The 26,556-nt window shown below is 39.8% G+C and overlaps 1 protein-coding gene across 1 annotated transcript; it reads left to right on the top strand.

The window, feature by feature from the left end:
- The first annotated feature begins 19,476 nt into the window (after positions 1-19,476).
- LOC100734976 (interleukin-36 alpha-like) lies at positions 19,477-21,682 on the top strand. Its single transcript, XM_023563009.1, has 4 exons — positions 19,477-19,486; positions 19,581-19,694; positions 20,154-20,293; positions 21,470-21,682. The coding sequence occupies exons 1-4, from the start codon at positions 19,477-19,479 to the stop codon at positions 21,680-21,682; spliced, it is 477 nt and encodes a 158-aa protein (XP_023418777.1).
- The last annotated feature ends 4,874 nt before the right edge of the window (positions 21,683-26,556 follow it).

Consider the following 26,556-nt stretch of genomic DNA (forward strand, 5'->3'; position numbering starts at 1 on the left):
TGTTCCTGTCTATCCAGACATTGCTTCAGAACAGACACCATAAGGTCTTCACCACCCACATAAGAGCACATACATCCCTGCCAGGGCCTATGGCACAGGGGAATGCGGCTGCTGACACTGCCACTCGCCCGTTATGGATTTTTACCTTACTAACACCAATCGAGCGAGCCCGTGCCTTCCATGATAAGTTTCATGTCAATGCCAGGACACTAGCAAACCATTTCCATGTTTCTAGAGCAGATGCACGAGATATCGTGCGACTATGTGACTCCTGTGCCACATACAAACCTGCCATACCGATGGGAGTAAACCCTCGAGGTTTGATCCCTGGTGATGTTTGGCAGATGGACATCACACATATACAGGAGTTTGGGACTCTTAAATATGTTCATGTTTCCACAGACACCTGTTCTCGCGTCATATTTGCAACAGCAGAAACAGGTGAAAAAGTGTCTAATGTGATCAATCATTGCCTGGCAGCTTGGGCCGCATGGGGCAAACCAAAAATATTAAAAACTGATAATGGACCAGCCTATATAGGCAAAGCTTTCAATGAGTTCTGCAAAATGATGGAGGTTCAATTAAAACATGGTATCCCATACAATCCCCAAGGTCAAGGAATCATTGAGAGGGCTCATAGAAGCCTCAAAGAAATTTTACAAAAACAAAAAGGGGGAGTAGGCCAAGGCCTGGCCCCAAAGGCACGATTATCCATGGCACTATTCACACACAATTTTTTAAATTTAAATAATGATAATCGCTCCCCAGCTGTGGAGCACTGCAACCCTTCCCCCAACCATAAAGGGTGGGTGAAGTGGAAAGATGTCCTGACAGGACAATGGATGGGCCCGGATCCGGTAATCAGCTGGAACCGAGGCGCGGTTTGTGTTTTCCCACAGGAATCGGGACGAGAACCACTGTGGATACCGGAGAGACTGACACGGGCAACAAAGCCCTCGACTGAAGATCAGACCTGCCCTACTGGAGATCCATCACAGACCAACCAACAAGATGAATAGAAATAGCGGTAGCCCGAAATGGACAAGAAGATCCTCAGGCATATGCATGGCTCGCTCGCCTAGCCTACGACCGAGTCTAGGGACGGTGAGCTTCCCACACTCCTCCTCTAAAAAATTATGATATAGCAGGGTAGATGAGTCAATGACGGGTAAGAGCGTGTCTCCCCAGCACGACTCGACCTAAGCCAGGCCCTACCCCATCCTGCACGTAAGCTGCTGGACTGTTAGATGCTGCCCAGGTCTAAATTTCTCTCCGAGGGGATTTCTTTACGGAGAAGAAATGAGTGCAAGCTTGTGTGCATCCAGGTTCCGTCCAGTTTGTGCCTGGCCCTAGAAAAAGGACGAGGGCCTCAGGGCCTTGGCAGACCATGGGACGGCCGACCAGGGTCTAAGCCAAGGACCTACGGTGGGCCTACACATAGGGCATAAGCCTCTGCACCCAGTCCAGGAAGGGCTACGATGCGCACATTCATAAAAAATAAAAAAGGGGGAGATGTTGGGAGCCGCAGCCCCGAGCCCAGTCGCCTCACTTGGCGGACGTGAGGCCTGTAGTAAAGAGTGAGGCCTGAGGTAGATTACCCCTCCCATCGAACACGTTAGTTTCCTGCTTACCGCGTAAACAACCCGCTCAACAATATAGTCTGCCTGGCAACTGATGATGTTAGCCAATCAGCTTGCCTTGCTTACTTTAACATGATTGGACACTGTACCCGTATATATACCGGTGCCACCCCTGGGCGGAAGTAGAAGCCAGATAGAAGCCCGGAAGTAGAAGCCCAAAAGGAGCCGCGGAGAGCGGACCGGTAGAGGCTTTGGGGCAGGCTGAAGCACAAAAGGAGCCGCGGGGAGCGGACCAAAGGAGGCTTCAGCTGGGAGAACCCAGGGCAGGCTGTACGGAGAAGGAAAATAAAAAGAAAAGGTTGTCCACTACCAGACTGTGTCGTGTGTCCTTCCTGCCGGCCGGGAACGGACATCGACAAATGTGCCTTATGTGTTCCAATTGGGAAGAGAGTCTGACAGCAGGAGAAATTCAGGGGATAGTAACTTCCATAGAAGAAAAAAAGAGGAAAAATAAACCAAAGGTATGGAGGACCACGGGGATGGTTCCCTCTGAAAGAAGACAATTTGCTCCATTGTGATTCATCTTTGCCCTACTTCTGAGTATACTGAGTATACTTCTGAGTATGATGTGTACAGAGCTGGCCAGGAACATGCTCTACCTCCTCAACTGACTTTAAGCAAGACAAATAGGTATAGTGGAGGCACTGATGTGTAGCCTTTGAAGCTAGGTGATAGGTCAGTGATGCTCCAACTATAGCTTCCTAATACTAAGTGTGAGCTAGGCCAAGAGACACCACTCTGGTGGCTGGATTGAGCCTCAAGAAAAAGACAGTGAGGTCCTATGGCATTAAAACATAGACATCAGAGCTGAAGCAGCCAACCCAAAACACAAGATACTTCCTCAAACTGTGTTATAAGATTTCCCCAAACTTAAAGACTACCTGTTACCAGGATATAATACTCCTTATGCGTAGGCTCTCTGCATGTCTCTGAGGTGCCACTGTGTATCCTACCTAGTCCAGCTCACAGTATTCACATAATTCCCATCGTTCTCACAGTCACTCAACGCCAAACCACTCCTCTCTTCATGAGTTAACAAAGCTTAGGTTCAGCCCTGAGTTGTGGCCTTTGTTCTGGTTGGCCTTTCTCTGACTGGACTTGGGACCCACTGGGTTCCCCATGATTGCACATATGTCTTTGTCACCATATTCTCACTGTGGGTTGCTCTATAAGTGATAGATTAGAATCTACTTGCCATAATTCCAATGAATTTTGCCTGGGCTTACAACTTATAAAGTCCTCCAGACTGCAATGAGGTCTGGAGGGCTCACTGTAAAACATAAGATAGTCCTTCATTCCAGAGAAAACATCTAATAAATCAGGAGGAGAACTCTAAATGAAGCTTACTACGTGGACCAGGTCAACAGTGTTTAGACTGCAATAATAATTTAAACCTGGTATGGTGAGCTATGCAAAGTTATGTAATTATTTGGGGAATATATGTCGGTGGATAGATATGTACTGATGGGGGAAGCTAGGTGAGTTACGTATGAAAGAGTTCAAACTTGATCTTTTATGAAAATATGTCTATACATAAAGGCTAAAAATGAAAAAATCAAGAATTAGCCAGACATACAGTATTCTGAGATGTGGGGGTATGAATCAAAAGCATTTGAGAATCAAATGTGGCAGGAAACAATGACTGCTGTTTTGTAACAAAAACTCAACTTACCCATTGACTTTTTTAAAAATTTTATTTAAAAGGAAAAAGAGAAAAACACAAAACAAAACAAAGCGGTGTAAGGGTACAAGAAGTACAGAAGTACAAAAAAAAAAACAGTAAGAAATCACTGTTAATAGATTGCATATTATCATCTTAGGGTTAGTTGCTCAAGTCACAGTATCAAAGCATACAAAGTGGACATTCAAACAGTGAGACTGCAAACAGTTGTGTTCAATGATCCAAACAAAAACATTAATATGGTCAGCTATTTAACACCCCTAAACACACTTGCTGTTGTATCTTTTAGAGCACTTTTTTTCCTTCTCCTTTTTACAACAAAATTTACACATTTTGAGTTTTATTACTCCTTAGTTCTTATTACTTTTTTGGGAGGGAGAGAATAAAGTCAAATATGGCAAAACAAAGCTGTCAGTCAAAACCAAGGATAGACATAGCACATGACGTAAAAACAGAGTACAAGGTTATCAGCAATGGTAACCATAATGTCTCTTGTTTCCTTAAAAAGAATTGTCTATCTCATTAGGTATTATAAAGTTGAACAAAACAGTAGAGAACAAGACCAATAAAATTTAAGCATTGTAAACATTACAGGACTTCCAAAGGAGACAATAGTCAAACCAGAATGGGCATCTTAGTGAATCTTATTGCCTTCGAAGTAGTTGCCTATACCCTCAAACTTGATACTATCATACAGAATGGAACCAGTCTAATCAGTCAAAACAAGATAGTGGGAGTATTACGGGACTTCAAAACAAGTTAATAGGAAATCAAAAAAAGTTACTATTATATACCCTGCTAATTTTTTAAATTTTTCCCCTTAATTAAAAAAAACCATATAAAATAACTAAATAATTTTTTAATGAATAAGGGAGAGATTGAGATAAAAGAGGACATAACAATATAACAATACAGGTCAAAGCATGACTGTTTCAGCAAACTAGTGCTTCACCACCAAATAACCCGACTTAATATTAGTTACCATAGTGTCTATCCTTGAAATATTTGAATAAAACTTCATATACTATAGCTTCAATTATTTCCATATCAGGAAGCCCAGAATAAAGCCTTTCCAATTAATAAGTGAAAACTTTATAAGGCTTCAAGGCCACATAATGGGGAATCATAATTACCACATATTTTTATATATTTGACTCATTATTCATTATGGAAACTATTTGGTATTCACACATGCGAGATTGATTTATTTCACTTATGAGTATGGTCTCAAGCTGCGCCCATTTATTGATAAATATCTCAATGTGATCCTTCTTTATAGCTGAATAATACTCCATTGTATAGAAATACCACAACTTTTTTTATCCATTCCTCAATTGATGGACACTTGGGTTGTTTCCAAGATCTGGCGATTACAAATTGTGCTGCTATAAACATAGGTGCACATATATCACTGTGGTATGATGCTTTCAGTTCTTCTGGGAATATGCCTAGAAGTGGAATAACTGGAATAAATGGGACTTCCAATCCCACCTTTTTGAGAAAGCTCCAGACTGACCTCCACAAAGGTTGTACAGTCTACACTCCCACCAACAGTGTAGGAGAGTTCCTTTTTCCCCACAGCCTCTCCAGCATTTGTTGTTGTTGGTTTTCTTGATCCTGGCCATTCTTTCAGGAGTGAGATGGTATCTCAGTGTGGTTTTAATTTGCATTTCTCTAGTGGCCAATGATGATGAACGTTTTTTCATGTATTTATTTGCCATTTATATTTCTTCATCTGAGAAGTGTGTATTCATCTCAGATGCCCATTTTTGGATTGGATCTTTGAATTTTGGGGGTCTGAGTTTTTTTAATTCTTTATATGTTTTAGACAAGAGTCCCTTGTCTGAGAGAGAGTTCACTAAAATGTTTTCCCAGTTTGTGGGTTTTCTTTTCACTATGCTAGAGATTTCTTTTGACATGCAGAAACTTTTTAATAAGAAGTCGTCCCAGGTATTGATTCTGGGAAGTATTTCCCATGCGGTTTGAGTTCTCCTATGTCTTCAAGGTTTCTACCCAATTTGTTTTCCAATAGATTTAGTGTTTCTGTTTTAATGTTCAGATCTTTGACCCATTTAGATTTTAATTTAGTACATGGTGATAGACATGGGTCTAGCTTTAGTTTTTGGCAAATGGAGAGCCAGTTTTTCCAGCACCATTTATTAAAAAGACTGTCATTCTTCCAGTGAACCTGCTTGGCTCTTTTATCAAAGATAAGGTGGTTGAGTGTGTTTGTAGTTGTGGTTGTATCTTCTAATCCATTCCATTGATCTTTGGCTCTGTTTTGATCCCAATACCATGTTGATTTTACTACTGTTGCTTTGTAGTATAACTTCAAGTCAGGGATTGTGATGCCTCCTGCTTTGCTTTTGCTGCTTAGAATTGCCTTTGCTATTCTAGGTCTCTTCTGGTTCCAGATGAATTTTAGGAGTGATTTCTCTAGATCCATAAGGTATGTTGATGGAATTTCTATTGGGAGTGCATTAAATCTGTATAACAGTTTTGGGAGAATGGCCATTTCACAATGTTTGTTCTTCCAATCCATGAGCAAGGGATGTTTTTCCATTTTCTGAGATCATCTTCAATTTCTTTTTTCAGTGTATTATAATTTTCCTTGTATAGGTCTTTCACTTCTTTCGTAAGAGTAATCCCTACATATTTCATTTTTTTGCTTGCTAATGTGAAGAGTGTGGTTTCTCTTATTTCCCTCTCTGTGATTTTGTTGTTCATGTATAGGAATGCTATTGATTTCTGAGTATTGATTTTGTATCCAGCTACATTACTGAATTTATTTATTATATCTAAGAGTCTTTTAATGGAGTTTAGGGGGTCTTCTATGTGGTGTCATGTCATCTGCAAACAATGATAATTTAATTTCGTCTTTTCCTATCTTTACCCCTTTTATATCTCTCTCTTGCCTAATTGCCCAGCCTAGTACTTCCAGTACTATATTAAATAGGAGTGGTGATAAAGGACATCCTTGTCTTGTGCCTGATTTTAAAGTAAAGGCTTTCAATTTTTGGCCATTTAGTATGATGCTGGCTGTTGGTTTGTCATAAATGGCCTTTATTATATTGAGGTAAAGACCATCTATTCCAATTTTCTGTAAAGTTCTTATCATGAATGAATGTTGGACCTTATCGAAGGCTTTTTCTGCATGTATAGAGATGATCACGTGATTCTTACTTATGGCTTTATTGATATGGTGGATTACATTTATTGATTTATGTATGCTGAACCATCCTTGCATTCCTGGGATGAATCCCACTTGGTCATGATGTATAATGTTCTTGATGATTTGCTGCATCCTATTTGCCAATATTTTATTGAGGATTTTTGCATCTGTGTTCATTAGGGAGATTGGTCTATAGTTCTCTTTTTTAGTTGGGTCTTTCTCATGTTTTGGTACTAGAGTAATATTTGCTTCCAGGAAGGACTTAGGAAGGATTGCTTCCCTTTCAATTTCATTGAATAGTTTGAGAAGTGTCAGCATTAGGTCTTCTTTGTATTTCTTGTAGAATTCTGCAGTGAATCCGTCTGGGCATGGGCTCTTCTTTGTAGGTAAGGACTTAATTACATTTTCAATTTCATTAACAGAGATTGGGTTATTCAACAGTTTTACATCCTCTTGATCTAGCTTTGGTACTTCATATGTTTCTAAGTATCTATCTATTTCTTCTGTGTTATCAAACCTTTGAGAGTAGAGGTTTTCGAAATAGGTGTTGATGAACTTCTGTATTTCTATTGGGTGTGTAGTGATTTCACCTTTTTCATTTCTTATTGCATGAATTTGAGCTTTTTCTTCCTTTTTTAAAAATAAGGTTGGCTTAGGGCTTATCGATTTTATTTATTCTTTCAAAGAACCAACTCTTTGATTTGTTGCTTCTTTGGATTGTTTTCTTAGTCTCTATTGCATTGACTTCTGCTCTGATTTTTATAATTTCCTCCCTTTTCTTGGCTTTGGGCTTGACTTGCTCTTCTTTTTCTAGCTGTTTGAGGTGTAGCATCAAGTTATTTATTTGTATTCGTTCTGATTTCCTGATGTGGGAACTCAGTGCAATAAATTTTCCTCTGAGGATGGCTTTCGTTGCATCCCACAAATTCTGGTAAGTTGTATCTGCATTTTCATTTTCTTTTAGGTATTGTTTAATTTCTTCTTTAATATCTTCTGTGACCCACTGATTACTCAAGAGTGTGTTATTCATTTTCCATGCGTTTGCGAGATTTTTGCAGTATCTTTTATCATTAATTTCTAATTTCAGAGCGCTATGATCTGATAACATGCAAGGGATGATTTCAACTCTTTTGCATTTGTTTAAATATGTTCTGTGAGCTAATATATGGTCTATTTTAGAGAATGATCCATGTAATGCTGAGAAGAATGTGTATTCTGATGTTTTTGGGTGGAACATTCTGTATATGTCTATCAAATCCATTTGTTCACAGGTGTGATTCAGTTCTGTTATTTCTTTGCTCATTTTCTGTCTGGTTGATCTGTCCCTTCGTGTCAATGGCATATTAAAGTCTCCTGTTGCAATTATGTTACTGATAATTTGAGTTTTTATTTCTGTTAATAGTTGTTTTATATAACTGGGTGCTCTGGAGTTTGGTGCATATGTATTTAAGATAGTTATCTGTTCCTCTTGGAGTTCCCCCTAACGAGTATGTAGTGACCTTCTTTGTCCTTTATGGTCATTGTTGGTTTAAAGTTCACGTAGTCTGCAAACAGAATGGCTACTCCTGCTTTGGATTCCTGCTGCATGAAGTATTCTTTTCCATCCTTTGACTTTCAGTCTGTGTGTATCCTTCTGGGTTAGATGGGTTTCCTGTAAACAGCATATGATTGGATTTTGTTTCTTGATCCATTCTGCTAGTCTGTTTCTTTTGATTGGTGCATTGAGGCCATTTACATTAATGGTTATTACTGTTAAATGCTGGTTTATTGTTGACATGTTATCTCTCTGATGTTGCATCTTTATCTTTCTGTTCTGTTTAATTATCTGCTTTGATTAGTGGTTTTTTACCTTGTGTATCTAAACTGTCTTTCAGTATTTTTTGCAGGGTTGGTTTGGTGTTCATGAAGTTCTTCAGCTGTTCTTTGTCATGGAAGTATCATATTTCACCATCAATTTTGAATGATAGTTTTGCAGGATACATCAGTCTAGGTTGGAAATCATTTTGCTTTAGGATCTGGAATACTTCACTCCATGCTCTTCTTGACTTTATTGTTTGTGATGAGAAGTCTGTTGTGATTCTGATAGGTTTTCCTTTATAAGTAATCTGTCTTTTCTCTCTGACAGCTTTTCTTGTGCTGGATTTTTGGGATGGTGATTATTGTATGTCAGGGTGTAGTTTTATTTTGGTTATGACTATTTGGAGTTCTATATGCTTCACTGATCCTGATGTCGGTTTCTGATCCCATGCTTGGGAAATTTTCAGCTATTACTTCTCTAAATATCCTCTTGACATCCTTTATGTTGTCTCCTTCTTTTTCATTAATCCCTATCATTCTTATGTTATTTTTCTTTGCATCATCTTGCAGTTGTTGAATTGTTGTTTCCTGATTGCTTGGTATTTTTAAAAGGTCTTTCCTTTCCTGTTCACTAGCTGTGATCCTGTCTTCAAGGTCTGAAATTCTATCTTCACTTTCATTGAGGCGGTTTTTGCAACTTTCAGTGGAGTTTTTTATTTCTTGTATATCTCTGTGCATCTGCATTATGTATTCTGTTTGTTTCTTATATTGCTCATCTAGGGATTCTATCTTTTTGTTTAGTTCCTCCAACTTTTAAACTGTGTTTTCTTTAGATATATTCAGAATCTCTTTCATTTCTTTTATCATTTCTTCTTTTACCTGGGAGATTATTTCGAGTTTGAATTTCTCTAAAGCTTCCTGTAGTTGCTTGTTAATTTCGGTAGCTATTGTGTCTGATATTTGAGGTGAATGGCATATATTTTCTTCTATATACATTGCTCCTAGGGTTTCTTGAGATGGGCTGGAGGTTTGAGGTTTTAATTTGGTCTTTCGTTTTGTCATTTTCCTATATTTCTGTGTTTCAAGTGTTATTTGACAGCTTCCTCAAGGTCTGTTGGAAATCCTCTTCTATGTTTGCAGCTCCTGAGACTTGTCACCTGTATCCCCAAGCCACTGGGCCTGTAGAACCAATGGCCCTTTTGTGCCTGTTTAGCACTCCATAGTTCCAGATAAGCTGGGCTTCAGGGACACTGTGCGCCTCCCGGCTTGTTGGAAGATCCACAGTTCTCCAAGTGCAGCCAGGATGGGGAGGTGGATGTAGATGCCTCAAACCACTTATCAACTTCACTGCACCCAGAAGCCTGGAGGGTCCTGAACAGTCTGGGCTTTGGGCAGAGTGCGCTGAGCACTTATCACAGGCCTCGGGGCATCTGGAACCTGCGATGCTCCCCTGCTTGCTGAGATATTCTCAGTCCTCCAGACACATGGGGAGGCAGATGTAGGTGCCCCAGATCCACCCAGCCCCTCCTCTGCACACTGATGGTGAGGTGCAGGAGTCCCAAATAGGCTGGACCCCGGGGATAGCGTGTGCCCACCTACTTGTTGGAAGCTCCACAGTTCTCCAAGCACAGCTGGGATGGGGAGGCAGATGTAGATACCTCAAACCACTTATCCACTTCACTGCACCCGGAAGCCTGGAGGGTCCCAAACAGTCTGGGCTTTGGGCAGAGTGCGCTGAGCACTTATCACAGTCCGCAGGGCCTCTGGAACCTGCCTGACTTTTAAAATTATGTTCAAGCATAATTTTGATAAATCTTAGAAACCACAACAACCACTCCCACAATTCCCTACTGGCTAGGTTATGTTCTGAAGAGGCAATATGATATTTAACTGAGCACATGCACTTCCAGGAGGCACATTTCACTACTCCAAGTTTCCCTCTTTTATGTGTGTTAGAAATTAAATGTAGTCCCCCAGGTAAAAGGGTGATGTTTACCTGCCATCCCGCTGGTAAGGAGGGGAGGGGATGGAAACCCCACTTCTCAGAGCTACAGTGGTGAATCAACCCCAGCCCACCTTTGTGTATGCTGATGTACTAAGATGGGTAATTATAGTTTCAGTGACCCCTTCTTAGGGATCAATGATGCTTGAGCAAACAGAGGCTTCATTAAGGCCAGGATTTTGTTATTGGAATGGAAAGATCAGGGCTAAAAAAAGTGAAAAAAATTTTTATTTTTCTGTGTGTGGTGCTCAGGCTGTATCCATGATCTTTAAATGTACTGAGTCTGTCCGGTACATCAGCTGCCAGGCCATAAACACTTTTTTTAGGGCACAGTTGTAATGAGAGAACACATTTATAAAATAGCAACCCTATAGGTATTCCATGATACCAGTTAGCAATTAGAGGTCTCTGACCAAGTTTCTGTTAAATTCAATTGACCTGACAGGGTCTAAATCCCAACTGCATACCTCTAATCAGCACTGAGTCAGAGGAATTGTCTGCACCTCAAGGTACCCTACCCTCTAACCATGTTCAACCTGTAAGCGCCCCCTCTCTTTGTTCCCAGAATGTTTCTCACTCTGTAAGGGCCCCCTCCCCTTGTTACTGGAACATATTATGATACACAATTCCTTAGTTGCAGCTAAGCTGCTCAAGACCAGCCTGCCTGTCACTACATGATTCAATGCAAATAACCAATTATGTAAGGTTTTGTCACTTGCTTTGTACTTCCCACTTCTAAATTCTAGATCATCTAAGCTGTTTGTAAACTCAGAGCTATTGCCTGGGGGAACTATCCTGCAATAGTCTTCTGGTGTAAAGATTAAATGCTACCTTTGCTCCTTGGTGTGAAGAGTCTTCCTTTCCGTTTGATGTGGAAATTTTCCTTGCCACTAGTACTCTGATTGTTTTTAGCACACCATGATTGTTAATTTTGTTCTAGGGGTGGAGGTGTGTGAACTGGGGAAGAGGCACTTGTTTTCTCCAATGGAAAGATGCATCATCATTTCTTCGGCAAAACGTTGTCCTAAGGCTGCCTCAGCTGAGGGCCAAGTATATAAAGTGGGACTAAGGTGTTTTCATTCCTCGTAAGTCCAAGCATTTAGATTACAAAGTCACATATTTACACTTACAATATCCACAAAGGGGATGGTAGTTTTCCTTGTTCTAAGATTTAGATCAAAGATTTTTCTGGCTTTCTGATATTGCCACCAGACTGTCTAGAGAAAGTCCTCGGTGTGCACATTTGGAATATAAATCCATTCCCACCTGTGGAATAAGTTTACTGACACTGACACAGAAAGAGAATTTTGAGGACTAGCCACTAAGAAGCACAGAAAAAATTTGTTTAGGAAAGAAAAGAAAAATACACATTCAAATTTGGAGTACAGATGCTCAGAGAACACGATTCATTATGGTCCTGGGATAAGTATATTTTGGGAGCTTTGAGGTCGAATCTATGGAACTCATAAATGTATGGAAAGAGGAGCTGAAACATGATGTCCCCTTCTGTAAGACAAGAGTGATTGTCCATTCACGGGTGATAGCCATCACAGGTGATGGAACTGTCATCATCCATACAGTGAGAAGGCTCATCTTACAGGTTAAAAGAAATTATGAATGCCTATTTACAGGTAAAAAAGGGATGGTCCAACCCCACCTACAAGTGAACAAAATGGTGAAGACTCATTTGGACATAAAGTGACAAAGGTCTATCAAACTTTGGAGAAAAATAAAACTGTTTATTTGGAAGAGAGAGAGAGAGAGAGAGAGAGAGAGAGAGAGCGCCATAATATGGACTTGTGATCTTACATTTTATATCTTCAGGACCTGTTTGGGGAATAGAAATGGAGGCTAAGTGATCATACCAGTGAAAAACTTACCTGGTTGATTGATGCTGCAAAATGGGAGATTAGATGGTTGGTCTAAGGTTTTAAACCAGTACCTTTATATCTATGAATATCCTAATCTACATCTTTCTATCCACCCTGGAGAAAACTATGTCCACAGACATGTGCCAACAGAGAGATTGAGTACTGTTTAGGTTCGTTATTTTATTTCAGATCTTGTTTTTTAATCAGTAGTGAATAATTCAGTAACTCAATATAGCAGCATGATTACAACTTGGGAAAGGAATTCATGATTTGGATTGGATGACTTGATTTGGATGGCATGACTCTGTTTAACATAAATACAGTTTTTGGTCCCAGAAAATCTGGCTGAGTTGTCTTATAGTAAATATCAGCCAAATATGCTCATCTCAAACCCTGAAATATTTACCTACAATTTGTGATTATTGTCTCTTATCACAAGGCTTTTAGGAACTTGGGATGGTCAGGATTTGTGTAGTACCACATTTGATTATTAGTTTGGGCAAGAGAAAAACTTTCTCATGGCCCTTTTAATAGGTCCTTGAGAGACATTAGCTCTGATAATAAGACTCAGATTTTTGGCAGTATTTGTTATTGCTATATAAATTTTTGAATCTTCACTCAGCCCTATAATGTCAAGGAGATACTTACTGTGGTAACGCAAATGCACTGGAAGTAGGCAATGTGCCTTAAATCCATGAGGCATTTTTATTAATGTCTTCAGCATACTGTTGGATCATTCATGGAAAACAGTTCCTCCATTGGAGAATGCTGTAAGGGTTAGGAGAAAAATGAACTGACCAATTTTGATTTGGGAAAGCATAGCATGGTTATGAGAGGAGATGTATTTAAACAAAATAAATGTGCCTAATTTATCAAGAATATGACTTTTTTCATAAACAATATTTACAAGTTCTCTAAAACTTGCAAGAATATTGTACACAGCTCTTTGTCTCCTTAGTTTCTTCTTCCTGTAAAGTCTCCAAAGAAATAAGTCTTGATATGTGAATCCAGAATGTGAGTCCTTGTAGCTTAATAACTGTGGGGATGCTTAGAACTTGGTAGGATCTTTCCATTTAGGAAGGAGATGCTCTAAGGATCACCTGCTTTCCAAACTTTAAGTAACAATTGCTGAGTTGCGTTTTACAGATATGGGTTACAAGGTCTGATGCTGGAAGGACTTTATTGCCATATTCTAGTGAAGACTTCTGTATTAACATAGATTTAATTATACATTTAATCATCTATGCTTTAGGGCCTGTGACTAGATCTTAATTCAGAAATGCACTCCATAGGGTGTTTATTATGGGCTTAGTTGGAGAGAAGCTTTAGGGGAAAATCTGATCCTTAACAAGGCAATAGGTAATAGTCAAGGTCAAGATTTATGTCTTTCATGTAATTTTGCCAATGTGACATTAATATTTCAATTAGCGCTTCTAACCTTTCTTCAGGCTTGAGAGTTCCAACAGTTTGAAAATAAAAAGGTTATTCCCAAAGTTGTGAGACCTCCTGTGCCAGTCTAGAAACAAAAACCCATTGTCATTCTGAAGTGACTTGGGAGGTACAAACCTAAAAATCATCTCTTTTAATAGTGCTTAGGTGACTTCCTGAGCCTTTTCAGTCTAGATAGGATGTGTTTCTATTCACCCAGAGAAGGTATCATAAAAATGTAAAAGGTATTTGTATCCCTGGTATAGGGGCATCTGGGTGAATTCCAGTTGCCAGTCCTCTCCAAGGAAGCTGCCTTGCCTGCGTTTAGCAAAGATAGGGGTTCAGCCTTTCCTCCTGCAGCAGTAAAGAGGGTGAGACATTCTGACATCTGTGACAGTGAATTCAGGGCTTTTAGCCCTTAAAGCATGGTGGACCAATGTTTTCAGTGCTTCCCTTTCTAAATGACATGCATGATGGATTTCTTTATATTTTGTTGGTCAGCCTGAGGTAATATAACTTTATGATTTTTCTGTTTCATCCACCAACTGTCATGCTAGTTTATACCCTTCTGCTTTGCCCATTCCCTTACAGTCTCTGAATAAGAAAGGTTTCCTCTTATGTTTGAGGTCCGGAGTATCAAAGTTTTCTGTGAAACAAGGCAATAGTCTTCTGTGTCATCTGCTTGGCTCTGAGCTGTGATCTTCCAAGTTTCCTGGGTTATAGGAGAACTGCACTTTTCACATTCTTTGCTGGGTGTTACGGCTGCCTGGCCAGGTAATGACATTGCTTTTAGGAGGGAAGACTCCTGGCCCCAGGCTTAACTGAGAACTGTTTTTTGCTGTGAGTCTTCCTTTTCCTCATATAGCTACATGAGCATGAGGGGATAAGAAAGCATATCTGAAGTCAGTATGAATGTTGAGTAGCATTTTCTCCCACTTGTAAAGTTCATGTGAGGGTAATGGTTTCAATTTTTTATTTTGTGGTGTTTGAAAGAAACAGTGTCACCCCAATTGCCTCCTGAAGACTAACAGTTATATGACCTGGCCTATGAATGTCACTATTTATGTCAGTGAACCATTGCACACCAGATTAACCAGTCTTATTTTTGAGATTGGGCCTAACGTAGTAAACACGTTGTATAGTTTCAACATGGAAAGCAAAAGATGGTCTTTTGTGATGGGAAGCAAGGTTGCTGGATTTCCAGTTTGGCAGATCTTGAGAGTAATTTTTGGAAACTATCATAGGAGGGCTTCATGCTTAGGTAGCTGTGCTCTAGTTAGCCACTGGTATTCTTTAACTCCAAGAATGCTTTGGATCTGCTTCGGTGTTCAGACTTCTATTGGGTGTACTAACATTAATTTAGTAGCCTTAATAGTCATGGGTGCTGTGGCAGCCACAACATGTAGGCATCCCAGCCATCCAAGTGACAGAGTCTAATCACTTAGAAAAGAAAATCACAAATTGAAGAATATTTCCCAGTTTTTGAGTAAGGACCCCAGTTATATGTCCAGTTTTTCAGCTCTATGAGAGTAAGTGAATTATCTAAATCAGGAATTGCTAAAGTTGAAACAGGAAGCTTTTGAAAATCTTATTGCTGTCTTCTCATGCAGTCTAGGAATTCATAGTTAGGCCCTTATATGGCCTCAAAGAGCAATTTAGCTTATAAATCCAAAACTGGGGATCCAAATTTTGCAAAATCCAAGATATCTAAATAGCTCCTATGTCATCTTTCAGTTTGAGGTGGCTCTTGTATCAAGAGGGTATCGTTGCAGAGGTGACAGGTTCTTCCCATGGAGCTAAAAGTGTGTACTTAACACTTTGCTGAGATAAATGATATTAAAATCATTATAAAATACCAAAACTAAGTAACTCAGAGAGTGAGAGAGAGAGAGAGAACAAAAAGATATGAGAAAAGCAACACAGCAGAACCCCAGAAGAATACAATGAGAAGCTGCAGACTAGAGTAGATGGCCCTAGACCTAGGAAGCTCATGATGTAGCCACGACAGGCTAAAATGGAGTCCTTTCCAGGGAGTCTGATGACAAAGTCCTAAGGACACACAGCTTTAAGGTGCGGCCCAGTGGAAGAAAATGTTTGTCCCATTCCCCTTCCTCAGCACAACTTTGCATGGCTGGCTGGGAGGAGAGGGAAGTGGCTGTACTCTGGCGAGTCACGTCAAGTCAGTGAGTCACCTATCATCTTTCTGTTTCCCCAGTGCATAAGCAGAAATTACAGGAGCACCTGTAATTATAGGGTGCACACATTTTGTGGTGTTGCTGGAAGGACAGGAGAGACTGACAAGATTTGGGCCTTTGTCAGTCCAGCAGTTTGGGGATGATTTAATTTCCTCTCTGATCAGTATCAACACAAAGGCTGGAAACACGGGATGGGTGCCACCCTTCCTCGCCCAGGCAGAGTAATAGTACCTGTAAGAGTAACTGGGGGTGTAACAAAACTCAGAGCCCCCAAGCTCTCATTAACTTCCCTCCATACTTCAGCTCTCTAATTCTCCCTGATAATTAACTTCGGAAAAGAAACAGTGTATGAGTTTACCAACAGATGAGAACCTCGGAGTTGGAGAAAGAAAGGAACAAGACTGGGAGGAGTTTTTGTTGTTTGTTTTATGGAACAATAACAAAAGAAAACCAGTGAGTTCCTCTATGGTTTGAGTGCATAGACTCTACTAGGTCCCCAGGATAACTTCAGCTGCCATTTTCACGTCTTAGAATATGTTCCCAGTCACGTCTGCCCATCACTCCAGTTCGAGAGTGCTGGAGGATCAAGACAAACTAACACCGACTAGCAGTCTTTTTACCTCCTTGGTTTTCAGTGTCTCTTTGGTTGTTACTTTCTGGTGGGCATCAACACAGCATACAAACTTCACACCTGTGTCCACTCCTATATGTCCATTCGTACTCCTTTACTTCACATCTGCTTTTAGGTCAATGTTCTGAAGAATCACCGGGGCCATTGTGCAGTTCAGGATTTTGTATCTGTTCTACCCTTGGGCAACCTTTATTTCCACACAAAGAGAATCATCAGTGGCAATATTCATAAATCTGTTCATGGGAAAATTTCCACTTTTTTATCTTTCAAGGCACACCAATTGACCCAAGTGTGGCTGTAGTACAGCTGCCATTAATTTTTGGTTTACTCCCCTCATTGAAGTGACCATAAACCAATCTTGGGCTTGTTCTCTCCTCATTCATCTTGTTGCAAAGGACTGTACAACTATGGGTACAAACTAAGGGAAGGACACTAGTGCAACTGTCATGAGAGATATGGGGTCTGGGCCACCTTCTCATGCCTGCTGGTCCAACCCAGGCTCAATAATGGATGTATCATTCTTACTTCACGATGAAAAGGTTTAGGGGAATGTCTGCCTTTGTGACTTGATTATTTGAAGAAATCAAATAATAATGGACAGTTCTGAGTTGTCAGCCATTCGGTACCTCGTATGGAAGCTTTCTGCCTCCAATTATGCCAATAACAGACCAAGAACTGTTTCTCCAAAAATGTATACTTCTCTGGTGTCAAGAATTCTCTGCTGGAAACACATCCTCTATTATTACTTTAAGTGAACCTCTACTCACGATGAACTTTGAATTTGTGTCTGAGAACAAGTAAATTCACCTTTAACCTGGAAGTAGAAATCCAGGACTTGAGATGCAGTTCTACCGCCTTCTGGCTTCTACTGTTAGAGTTGAGAAGCCAACTGTCAGCATTTTGTTCTTTGGAGGGAAATGCTTTTTTTTTTTTAGTATTTGCTACTTTATTGTTTAGTAATTATCTTCTGTTCTATGAAATTTTACTCTGAAGTGTTTGAATTTGTGTATCTTTTCATTTATTTATATTTCTTGGGGTTTATGGTGTTTCTTGAATCTGATTGGTATCCGTATCAGTCTGAGGCTGTTCCCAATTATTTTCTCTTTAAATAATGCCTCTGTCCTATTTGTCTTTTCCTGCTGTAACCCAGTGTTCCAGACGTCCTTCCTTCATTCTTCACACCTTTTCTACCTTCCATATGTTTTATTTTTCTGCTATTCTGCAATATGATTTGCTCTCATTTATCTTTTAATGTACTAATTCTCTGTTATGCTGTTTGGGTTATCATGCATTGATTATCATGCATTGTTTTTTGGCTTTCTGTGAGTTCTTTAGTGTGAAAATGTTTGTGAAGGCCAGTCTAAGGCCACTGATTTACAGGAAAGCTTTCTGTTATATTTTCTCCTTATTTGTTTAGTGACAAGACAGCTCATTCCATGGTTCACAAAGATCAGAGAAAGACACTAGTGCCTCCAGATCTCATGAGCTGACACCTCCTAAACCCCAGGCATAGCCTGAGCCCTGATCTCTTTCTTTCCATGCTGGTGTTACTATATTATTGAGCATGAATGTGTGCTACACACGCAGAACATAAAACATTTTCATGCTTCTTTGTTTCAGATCTTGATTCTTATCAGTCTAAGGTAGGGTCTGAAATTCTTTTTCTGATAAGCTGCTGGAGTTGTCAGTACATCACCCACAGAGCACACTTTGAGTATCTGTGAGTAAAAACTTATAGAAGTTGCAAAGCATAATGTCAAACACATATATACTGTACACAAGTCTCCTGCTTTAGAACACCCAGCTACTGTCTTAGTTTGGATTTAGGGATCTTATGTAGAAGTTGATTTAAGGATAGCAATGAAATGAATTCTAGTTATTTTTATGGGAAGCTGAGGCTGTGACCCACTGTGGGCCCTGTGAGAAGCCTTAGTATTGTTCCACCAGCAGATAGAAGCTGAAAGATGTTGGGATCTGCATAGAGGCTGTGAACTTAGGTACCCAAAGATTCAGGAAACAGCATCAACAACATTGCCTCAACTTCTCTTCATGTAAATGCTAATGCCAAGTACTGAAAACACAGAGAACCAGGCAATGGGCTCCCTTCCTGTATAATCAGATGGTGTCCTGCTGCCTACTCACTGAGTGTGGCAGTATATTCAGGAGCTGGCTTTGCTCTGGGTGATGATCTTTCATGGCAATCCTGCATGTGTGGTGGCTCTGGGAAACCCAGGAGTGTCCCCGTGACCAGCCTTTTCCTGGTCTGAAATGAGCAGAGAATATGGTGACTGTGGACAAAGAGTAGTTTGAAGCTACATCGGTCCTCAAAGACTAGCCCCATAAGTCAACCTTGCTTGAGACTTCTGCTGTTAGCTATGACATCCCAGTGTGTCATTTTACATCATCAGAATACAGTCACTGGCTCTGCGACACTCCTGTAATGTTTCCTTCCTCAAAGGCAATCCCTAGTGTATTTCCTGGTTATTATTCTTACAGCCTTCACATGCCCTTCTTTTTGAGGGTGTATGGAGTATATCTTGCTGTAATTGACATTTATTCATATAAGTACTCAGTGAATCCTCTAGCAGCAGGAACTGGCAGTCACACAGGATGCAGGGCAGTTTGGGTCTTAATGAGGTAGGCTCTCCTTCCTGCTCTGTGTGAATAAAAGGGAAGGCCTTCGGTGGAACCTGTCAGAATGCCTGAGTATAGCAGGAGCTATAGTCCCTAACACCAGGGACTTGGATCCTCTGAAACCGGTTGCAGCCTATAGCTGGAATCCTAGTGAACTCTGATCTTTCTTGCTTCTGGATCTCTGGATTCAGAGCTCCCTGTGTTCTAAGGACTATGGTTTTAGACCTGAACAGGAGTCAGAGGTGCAATTGCTTCTGCTGAGGGGCCAATTGAGTCCAAGAAGCTGGAAGCGCAGATTCTGACTGGGGTCACTGTGGGTCCAGTCTTTGGGACTCAGGGTCAGTCTGTGACTTAGATCTCTGCTGGGGTCAATTTATACATAAACGACTTCAATTCTGGGAAACTCTGAAACAACACCAAACATAATGTCCAAAGGTAAAGATGTTCATGAAAGGGCAAAGGACCAGAAGGGGTTGGGTGCATTCTGTGCATTTGTCTTTACATATTTTTATTTTGACTTTCTCTACAGAATTATCCATGGCAATGCCTTTCCACAGGCACATTCAGGATCTTGATCATCGTGTGTGGGTCCTTCAGGACCATACCCTCACAATGGTCCCAAAGAGGAGAAATGTGGTTCCAGGTGAGGGTTCAAAGCAGTTCCTTTGGGAAGTACCATTGTGTGTCTTGGGGTCAGCTTTCCATTTCACAATAGTTGTGCTAACAGGGGCTTTCTAAGAGAAGAGCATAGTCTGGGCAATTGTAAATACAGGGTGTTTGGAGAATGGCTTGTGACTATGGGAATGAGTCAGAGAAAAGAAGAGATGACTCTAGGGAGAACAAAGAGTTACATATGGGAAAGGGTGAAAGACTTTTTCAGTAAAACTTCTACAGGATGGGGTCTATGGAAATATTGGTGTTTTGATCCACAAAAAGCTGACTTTTCTGATGGAAGGCGTTCACCAAAGATGGAAAGAATCTCAGGTGATGAGTAGTGGGCTGCCTCAGTTGGCAGATTCTACTCTGTTGCTCTTAAAACTCTGGTTTGGAGATGCCATGTTGAAACACAATCTGAAAGCCACTTTCTGCATTATGTTGGTAGTCACTGTTGATCTGTATCCCTGCCAACATCTGGAGACCCTTGAGAAGGGCAGAGGGAATCCCATGTACCTGGGACTGAAGGAGGTGCAAAGTAGCTTGTTCTGCACAAAAGTTGGGGAGCAGCCAGAGCTGCAGCTTAATGTGAGTATGGAGAAAAAGGTTCTTCTCATGCCTGACTGGAAGAGAGGAGTCTCTTTGTTTACAAGGTGCTATTTGGTGGAAATTCTGACTGTAGAATCTTTTAAAAGACAGTCTGTTCATTAGCGTTAAGCATATTTATTTTTTTGATATCTTTGGATTCCCTGTACTGTGAATAAGAAAAAGGTAGAGGGCATTTTGAAATTTTTTTTCCTGAAGTCATTTATTATTTCATTTTACAAAAATGATTTGGCCAAGGGAAAAGCTTTTATATTTATCCTTAGCTTCAGTAGAACACACACACACACACACACACACACACACACACACACACACCTACACACACACACACACTCATGCACATACACACACAGTAAATCCAAAACAACAAAGACAACTTAAGCAGTGGATGAGTTTATTAAAATGTCTATTGGGCAAGCATAGTTTGCAGTTTTAAATGAATAATGATAAATCTCAGCAACAAATACTGTAATAGTTGTGATTTTCCATTATTAAAAGAACTTAAATACTATATATTACACCAAGACAATTAAAACAAAGCCTTTGGTTGTATTTACTTTTTCAACAAATATGCATAGGCAGACAGTATGAGGATAAAGTATGAAACAACGGTTTTCAACTAGGGATGACTTTGCTCCCTGGACATTTGTCAAAATCTCTTTATTTGTGGCTGTTACACTAGGGATGGGGTATGCTATTTTTATCCAAAGAGTAGAGTCAGGAACGCTGTTAAGCAGTCTGTAAGGCACAGAAAACACCCTGACAACAAAGAATTATCTTGCCCAAAATGTCACTGGTGCTAAGGTGAAACTCAACATAAAATAATTATTTTTTCATTCAAAACTCAATATTCTTTGGGAATCTCCGTTTATCAGTAAATCCATAATGACACAAGTGGTACTTCATGTTCTCAAAAACTTGTATGTCAACGGCATCTTCTTCCTCATGTTAAGGATTGCTAAGATTTGTGTCTTAAGCTTCTCACCATACTGTTACCACATGCAGCAGCATTTGGGGTGTTTCATTCTTGATGGCACACTATGAAATGGAGGTGTCCACGCCTGCTCTGAGGATGGGGAATACAGTCTTAAAGTGCAAGGAATGCTGAACAATGCTCATGATTATATTTTTCCCTGGGTTTTCCTTCTTTTTCTTCAGAAAAGGACCATAGACAATCTTTACCACCATCCACAGCCTGAGAAGCCCTTTCTCTTTTACCACAATCAAGCTGGCAACACCTCTACTTTCGAGTCTGCGGCTTTCCCTGGTTGGTTCATTGGCACTGGCTCCACAGGAGAATCTCCAGTCTTTATGACCCGAGAAGTGGGGAAGACCCATGTCACTGAGTTTGTGCTGACTACACTGAGCTGAGGTCAGTTGACTCAGGGGTTGCTTCCCATGTGGAGAGTAGTGTCTTGACTTTATCAATTCTAGCTTCCAAAGGGTTTTGGACATAATCATTGTCATAACAAGGGGAGGCAGAATTTCTACAATTGTGTTTAATTTTCAGAACTAGAAATCAAGTTAAATGGAGAATAAGCGAAAGAATCTTAAACTTTATGTAAGGGGAAGGGAAAAATTGTTGGGCTTTCTGCCCAAAGTATCTTGCTGCCTCTCAAAATAGTTACATCTCTATCTGTCTGTCTATCTATCTATCATCTATATATTTGGTACAGGAAATCAGCTCAGGACCTTGCAAATGCTAGGCAGGCACTTACACTTCTGAACTATATTCCTGGCCCAATACATCTAGAAGTGACTTAAGTGTTAGTCCAGGGTGCATAAAAAACGGCCATGGAAAACTGAGGGTCTTTGGCATGGCCACATAGCTAAACTATTGATCCATTCCACAAACAATAAGAAAATTCTATTTAAATAGTTAACTAGTAATATGTCATTTAATAACTGGGAAGTGAGTCTGTGAAGTCCAGGTCTCTGAATTTTCAGATACGTTGCTCTGTGGTGTTGAATAAAGACTCTTTGGATCCTGACTAGAAGAAGCAAATACAGAAGTTACAAGAAAAAAGAGACACCAAGAAAGAAAGGTGAGCTCTTCCTGGACTGTATCCTCATGGTGGTTTGGATGAAGAACTGCTGATGTTTATGAAGCCTTCGTCCAAAGCATGGCTACTGGATCTTAGACAGAGATACATTTGGGGAATAATTTTTTTTTCATTTCACTTTCCCTGTTGTGAATGGAATGACTATAATGGAATGTCATGGTCATCATATTGATTTCTTGCAGTAAAAATAGCACTACAGTTTGTAAAGGAGGCTCACGTGACATCTCTTATCCTTAAAAGGAACCAGGGAGATTGTTGGAGAGTGTGTATCTTCTTTTGCCAGGTTCTCTCAAGCCCAAATACAGGGATGGGTGGGACAAAGAGAGATCTGTTGATAGAAACTATTCTCTATGTTTTACTGTGCAATGGACGTGCATGGCCAGCTGAAAACTCCTCTGTCTCATTCTGATAAACCTGCTGTGGACTCTTTGTATAAAATCAAAAACAGGAAGCTGATTCCAAGGCAGGAGTTTATCTCGTGACAGGCTGGCTGGAAAGCAAGATGTCAGCTGTCAATCACAAAGAACTGAAATGAGGCTAAACAGCAGAATGTAACCTTTCAGTCACAGGAAGCTATCAAGATATACAGAGCAACTTCAGATGGACTGGGTCTTAAAATATACAAAAGGCAGCAGTGGTTAACTTCAGAGCCACTGCTGTCTTCTTGCTTCAACAGTGGCCCATCTTACAATGCAAGGTAGCTTTCTTCTTGCACTTCTTTTTTCTTTCACTGTTTCCCTTTTTCTTTTATTTTAAATACAATTATACTTTCACATTTATCAACTCTCCTGATAAATTCATTGGACAGGATAGCAAAAGCCTTGAACCACTGAGTACCAAGCCATCTGGTGGCAATATGGCTCTTACTTTAGACCATATTTATTTTGAAAGCTTGTTCTTTTTCCTATCCTGTTAAGTATAATGCTTTTTTCTTGCAAAAAAAAATCAATTGAAACTTCATTCTTTGCAACATGGTGATTCCTAAAGTATCTGCATGGTCTTATTGTGGTCTTATTGGGATGTTTTACTTTACATCATAGTTTTACGTGTCTCCAACCTTTGGGGAAAGATGTGGGATTATTGTTTGCTAAAGGACACTTACAGTTTGCAGGGACCCCCCCCCCGGAATGGCCCACCCTTTTCATCTCATCCTGGCACCTTCTAGTGTTCAGCAGTTGAGTGACGGTATTGGTGTCAGAGATGACATTTGTCTTTATGATAGCACAAGGGTACCTGAGTTTTTCATTTCTCATGGTTCCGTTTCACTTCTGCCTTCCTGGTGCTGGTGATTTCCCTACTACTGTGGGTGCCTGGGATACTTAGTGGATTACAAGGGCTCTCTCAATAGTTACACTGGTTTAATGGGCAGAAACTGAGATACCCTGGAATCAGCTGAGGTAGATGGCCTCCAATATGCAGAGCTTCAGAGGAACCTGGATACTTTTGACAATGTGTAGCCATTCCTTTTTCTGAAAGAAGCAATTTAACCTTTTTATGGTATTTATTTTCCTTGCTTTTTGTTTTTCTAATAAATGCTCATAATGTATGACATTTTCCCTTAGTACTCCTTGGAATATATGCTACAATTTTTAAATTGTGGTGAGAACATTCGATATGAGATCTATCTACACAACGAGTTTTTAGGTACACAGTATAATATTAAGTGTAGGGAAATCCGCAGATTTTCAGAACATTCCAGTGGCTCCAAAGAACAGCTCATTGTTTCTCTTCCCCTCTAGGAAGTAACATTCTATTCTCAGTTTCTATCAATTTGGCTGGTGTACATACTTCACCTTTAAGTGAAATCGTATAGTATTTGTCCTTCTGTGATTGCCCTATTTCACTTAGCACAGTATCTTCTGGGATCAAAAATGTTATCCTCGAATGGAAAGATTATCTTCATTTTTAGGCTTAATAAAATTATACTGTCTGTAACTATCATTCTCTTTATCTCTTTACCCATTGGTGGGGATTGAGGTTGTTTCCATTACATGACTATTGTGCTTAATACTATGATGAACATGAGAGATCAGAAGAGACTAGAGTGTTAACATCAGATCTGAAACTATAAAACTGCTAGATGAAAACAATGGGGATATTTTTTAGGACATTTGTTTAAGCAATATTTCTTGAAACTGAAATCAAAAGTATAAAGAACAATAGCAAAGATAGACCAGTTGAATTACAATCAAAGTAAAAATTTTCTGCAGAGCAAAGGATACAAAAGTAAGAAGGAAATCTACTGAATTAGAGACAATATTTGCAAATCAAATACCTGGTAACAAGTTACTATTCAAAGTACACAAGAAAGTCACAACTTAATACCAAAAAGTCCCAAATAAATGAATTTAAAATGGACAAAGAGAAAAAATATATAAATTTTATTTTTTATTTTAAAGAGAAAAAATATGTAAATAAAAGTCTCAAAACAGGTTATTAAGAGAGTTCTAATAATTAATTCATTGTGTATTATTTTCTTTCAAGTAGTTATTCAGAATAGGCATGATATCTTTCCCAAACAATATTATCACACACTTTTCTTTTCAATGATCTAAGAGAAACTAACTGTGTAACTATCTTAATTATCCTGTGTATAAATATGTTTTTCTCATTTTCTCTTCTTTCCTGGACAAAGGACTTTTGAACAGATATTTCTCTATAAAAAAAGGCACACAAATGGCCAACAGATGTTTTAAATACGTGTAACACTTATTAATAATCAGAAATATTCAAATCAAAGCTGCAATGATACATAACTCATGGCTGTTAGAATGGTTATTGTATTAAGAAAAATAAGTGCTGGTAAGGATATGGAGGAACTGTGTCCCTGGTGCACTGCGTGGAGGAACAGAAAAGATGCGTTTGCTATGGAAAACAGTGCAGAGGTTATTGCACAAGTTAAAACTAGAACTACCATGTGACCCATAATTCCATGTTGGGCTCTAAGCCCTCCAGGGTGCTGAAATTCAGGTCGTACCACTCTACCTGGGTTATGACTGCATTTTTGTTAATGTTTGTTTTTGAGGTTGAGGCTCATCACAAACTGTTGAGTCCAGTAAAAAGATAGGAACAGCTACTCTGAATGGAGAACAAGTGTTGTGAGGAACAGGGAAGGATGGGTGGATGGGGACAAAAGCATTAAGCTGTGGTATGTACTTGTGCAAACTCCCTACAGTAAATGTAACCATTGTATACTACAAACATGTACTAATAACATTAATAACAATTAGTATAATAAAATTTTTAAAATATTTTTAAAAAATCCTGCTAACCTCAAGGAATCTTCTTTCCTTGGCCTCCTGAGTAGTTGGGACTGTAGATGTATGCCACCATGCCTAGGTTATGACTGTATTTTTTTTTTTGGTACCAAGGATTGAGCTCAGGACTTGACAGGCAGGTGCTTATGTTGCTGAGCTAAATCTCCAGCCATAACTGTATTTTTAACAGAAGTAGTTTATTACTTTTACAGTGTTTTTTAAAGTTAGCTTGGACTCCATGTTTGTTTGTTTGCTTTTGGTATCTGTGGTTGATGTCTGCCATATCTTCTTTTTTTTTTTTTTTTTTTTTTTGTCTTTTTGCTTTTTATCTGTACTGGGGATCAAACTCATGACTGCCTACTTCCAAGGCAGGCGCTTATGCCGCTGAGCTAAATCTCCAGCCCCAGCCATATCTTCTTGTTGGTCTATACCTTTTATTCCAAAAAATGATTTTGATCACTGAGCCATTATTGATGTTTTCCTTAAGTTTACTGTTGGCCACCGTTAATCTCTCAGAGTCTCATTTGCTTCTTACACTTTAACACCTTTGAAATTGGGGTACACCTTGCGGTAGTGGTTGGCCTTCTACAATAGTGTCAGCCTGGTGGTAGTCATGACATGGTATCATTGCCTATCCATGTGCAAACACGTGCTTGGGCTGTCATTTCCCTTTTGATGTTTCACCCAGTTGATTATTCAAAACACTGTTTGTTGATGAAGGAATATGATCTTGATGGTTGCTGATAAACCTTCCATTGACGCATCTTTAAGGGTAACAGCACTTACTGAATGGGGTGGCTGTGTGGACTCACATTCAAAGGCAAAGGCAGAGAGTCCATTGAGAAATACTGTGCCTCCAGTGCCTGATGGCCAGAGAAGACAGTACAGCAAGCAAACATTTGCAACTGTGAGTCAGAAGTAACTA

This window comes from Cavia porcellus, unplaced genomic scaffold (genome assembly GCF_034190915.1).
Source record: "Cavia porcellus strain 051 isolate PalLab524CR breed Dunkin Hartley unplaced genomic scaffold, mCavPor4.1 scaffold_18, whole genome shotgun sequence".
Classification (NCBI taxonomy): Eukaryota; Metazoa; Chordata; class Mammalia; order Rodentia; family Caviidae; genus Cavia; species Cavia porcellus.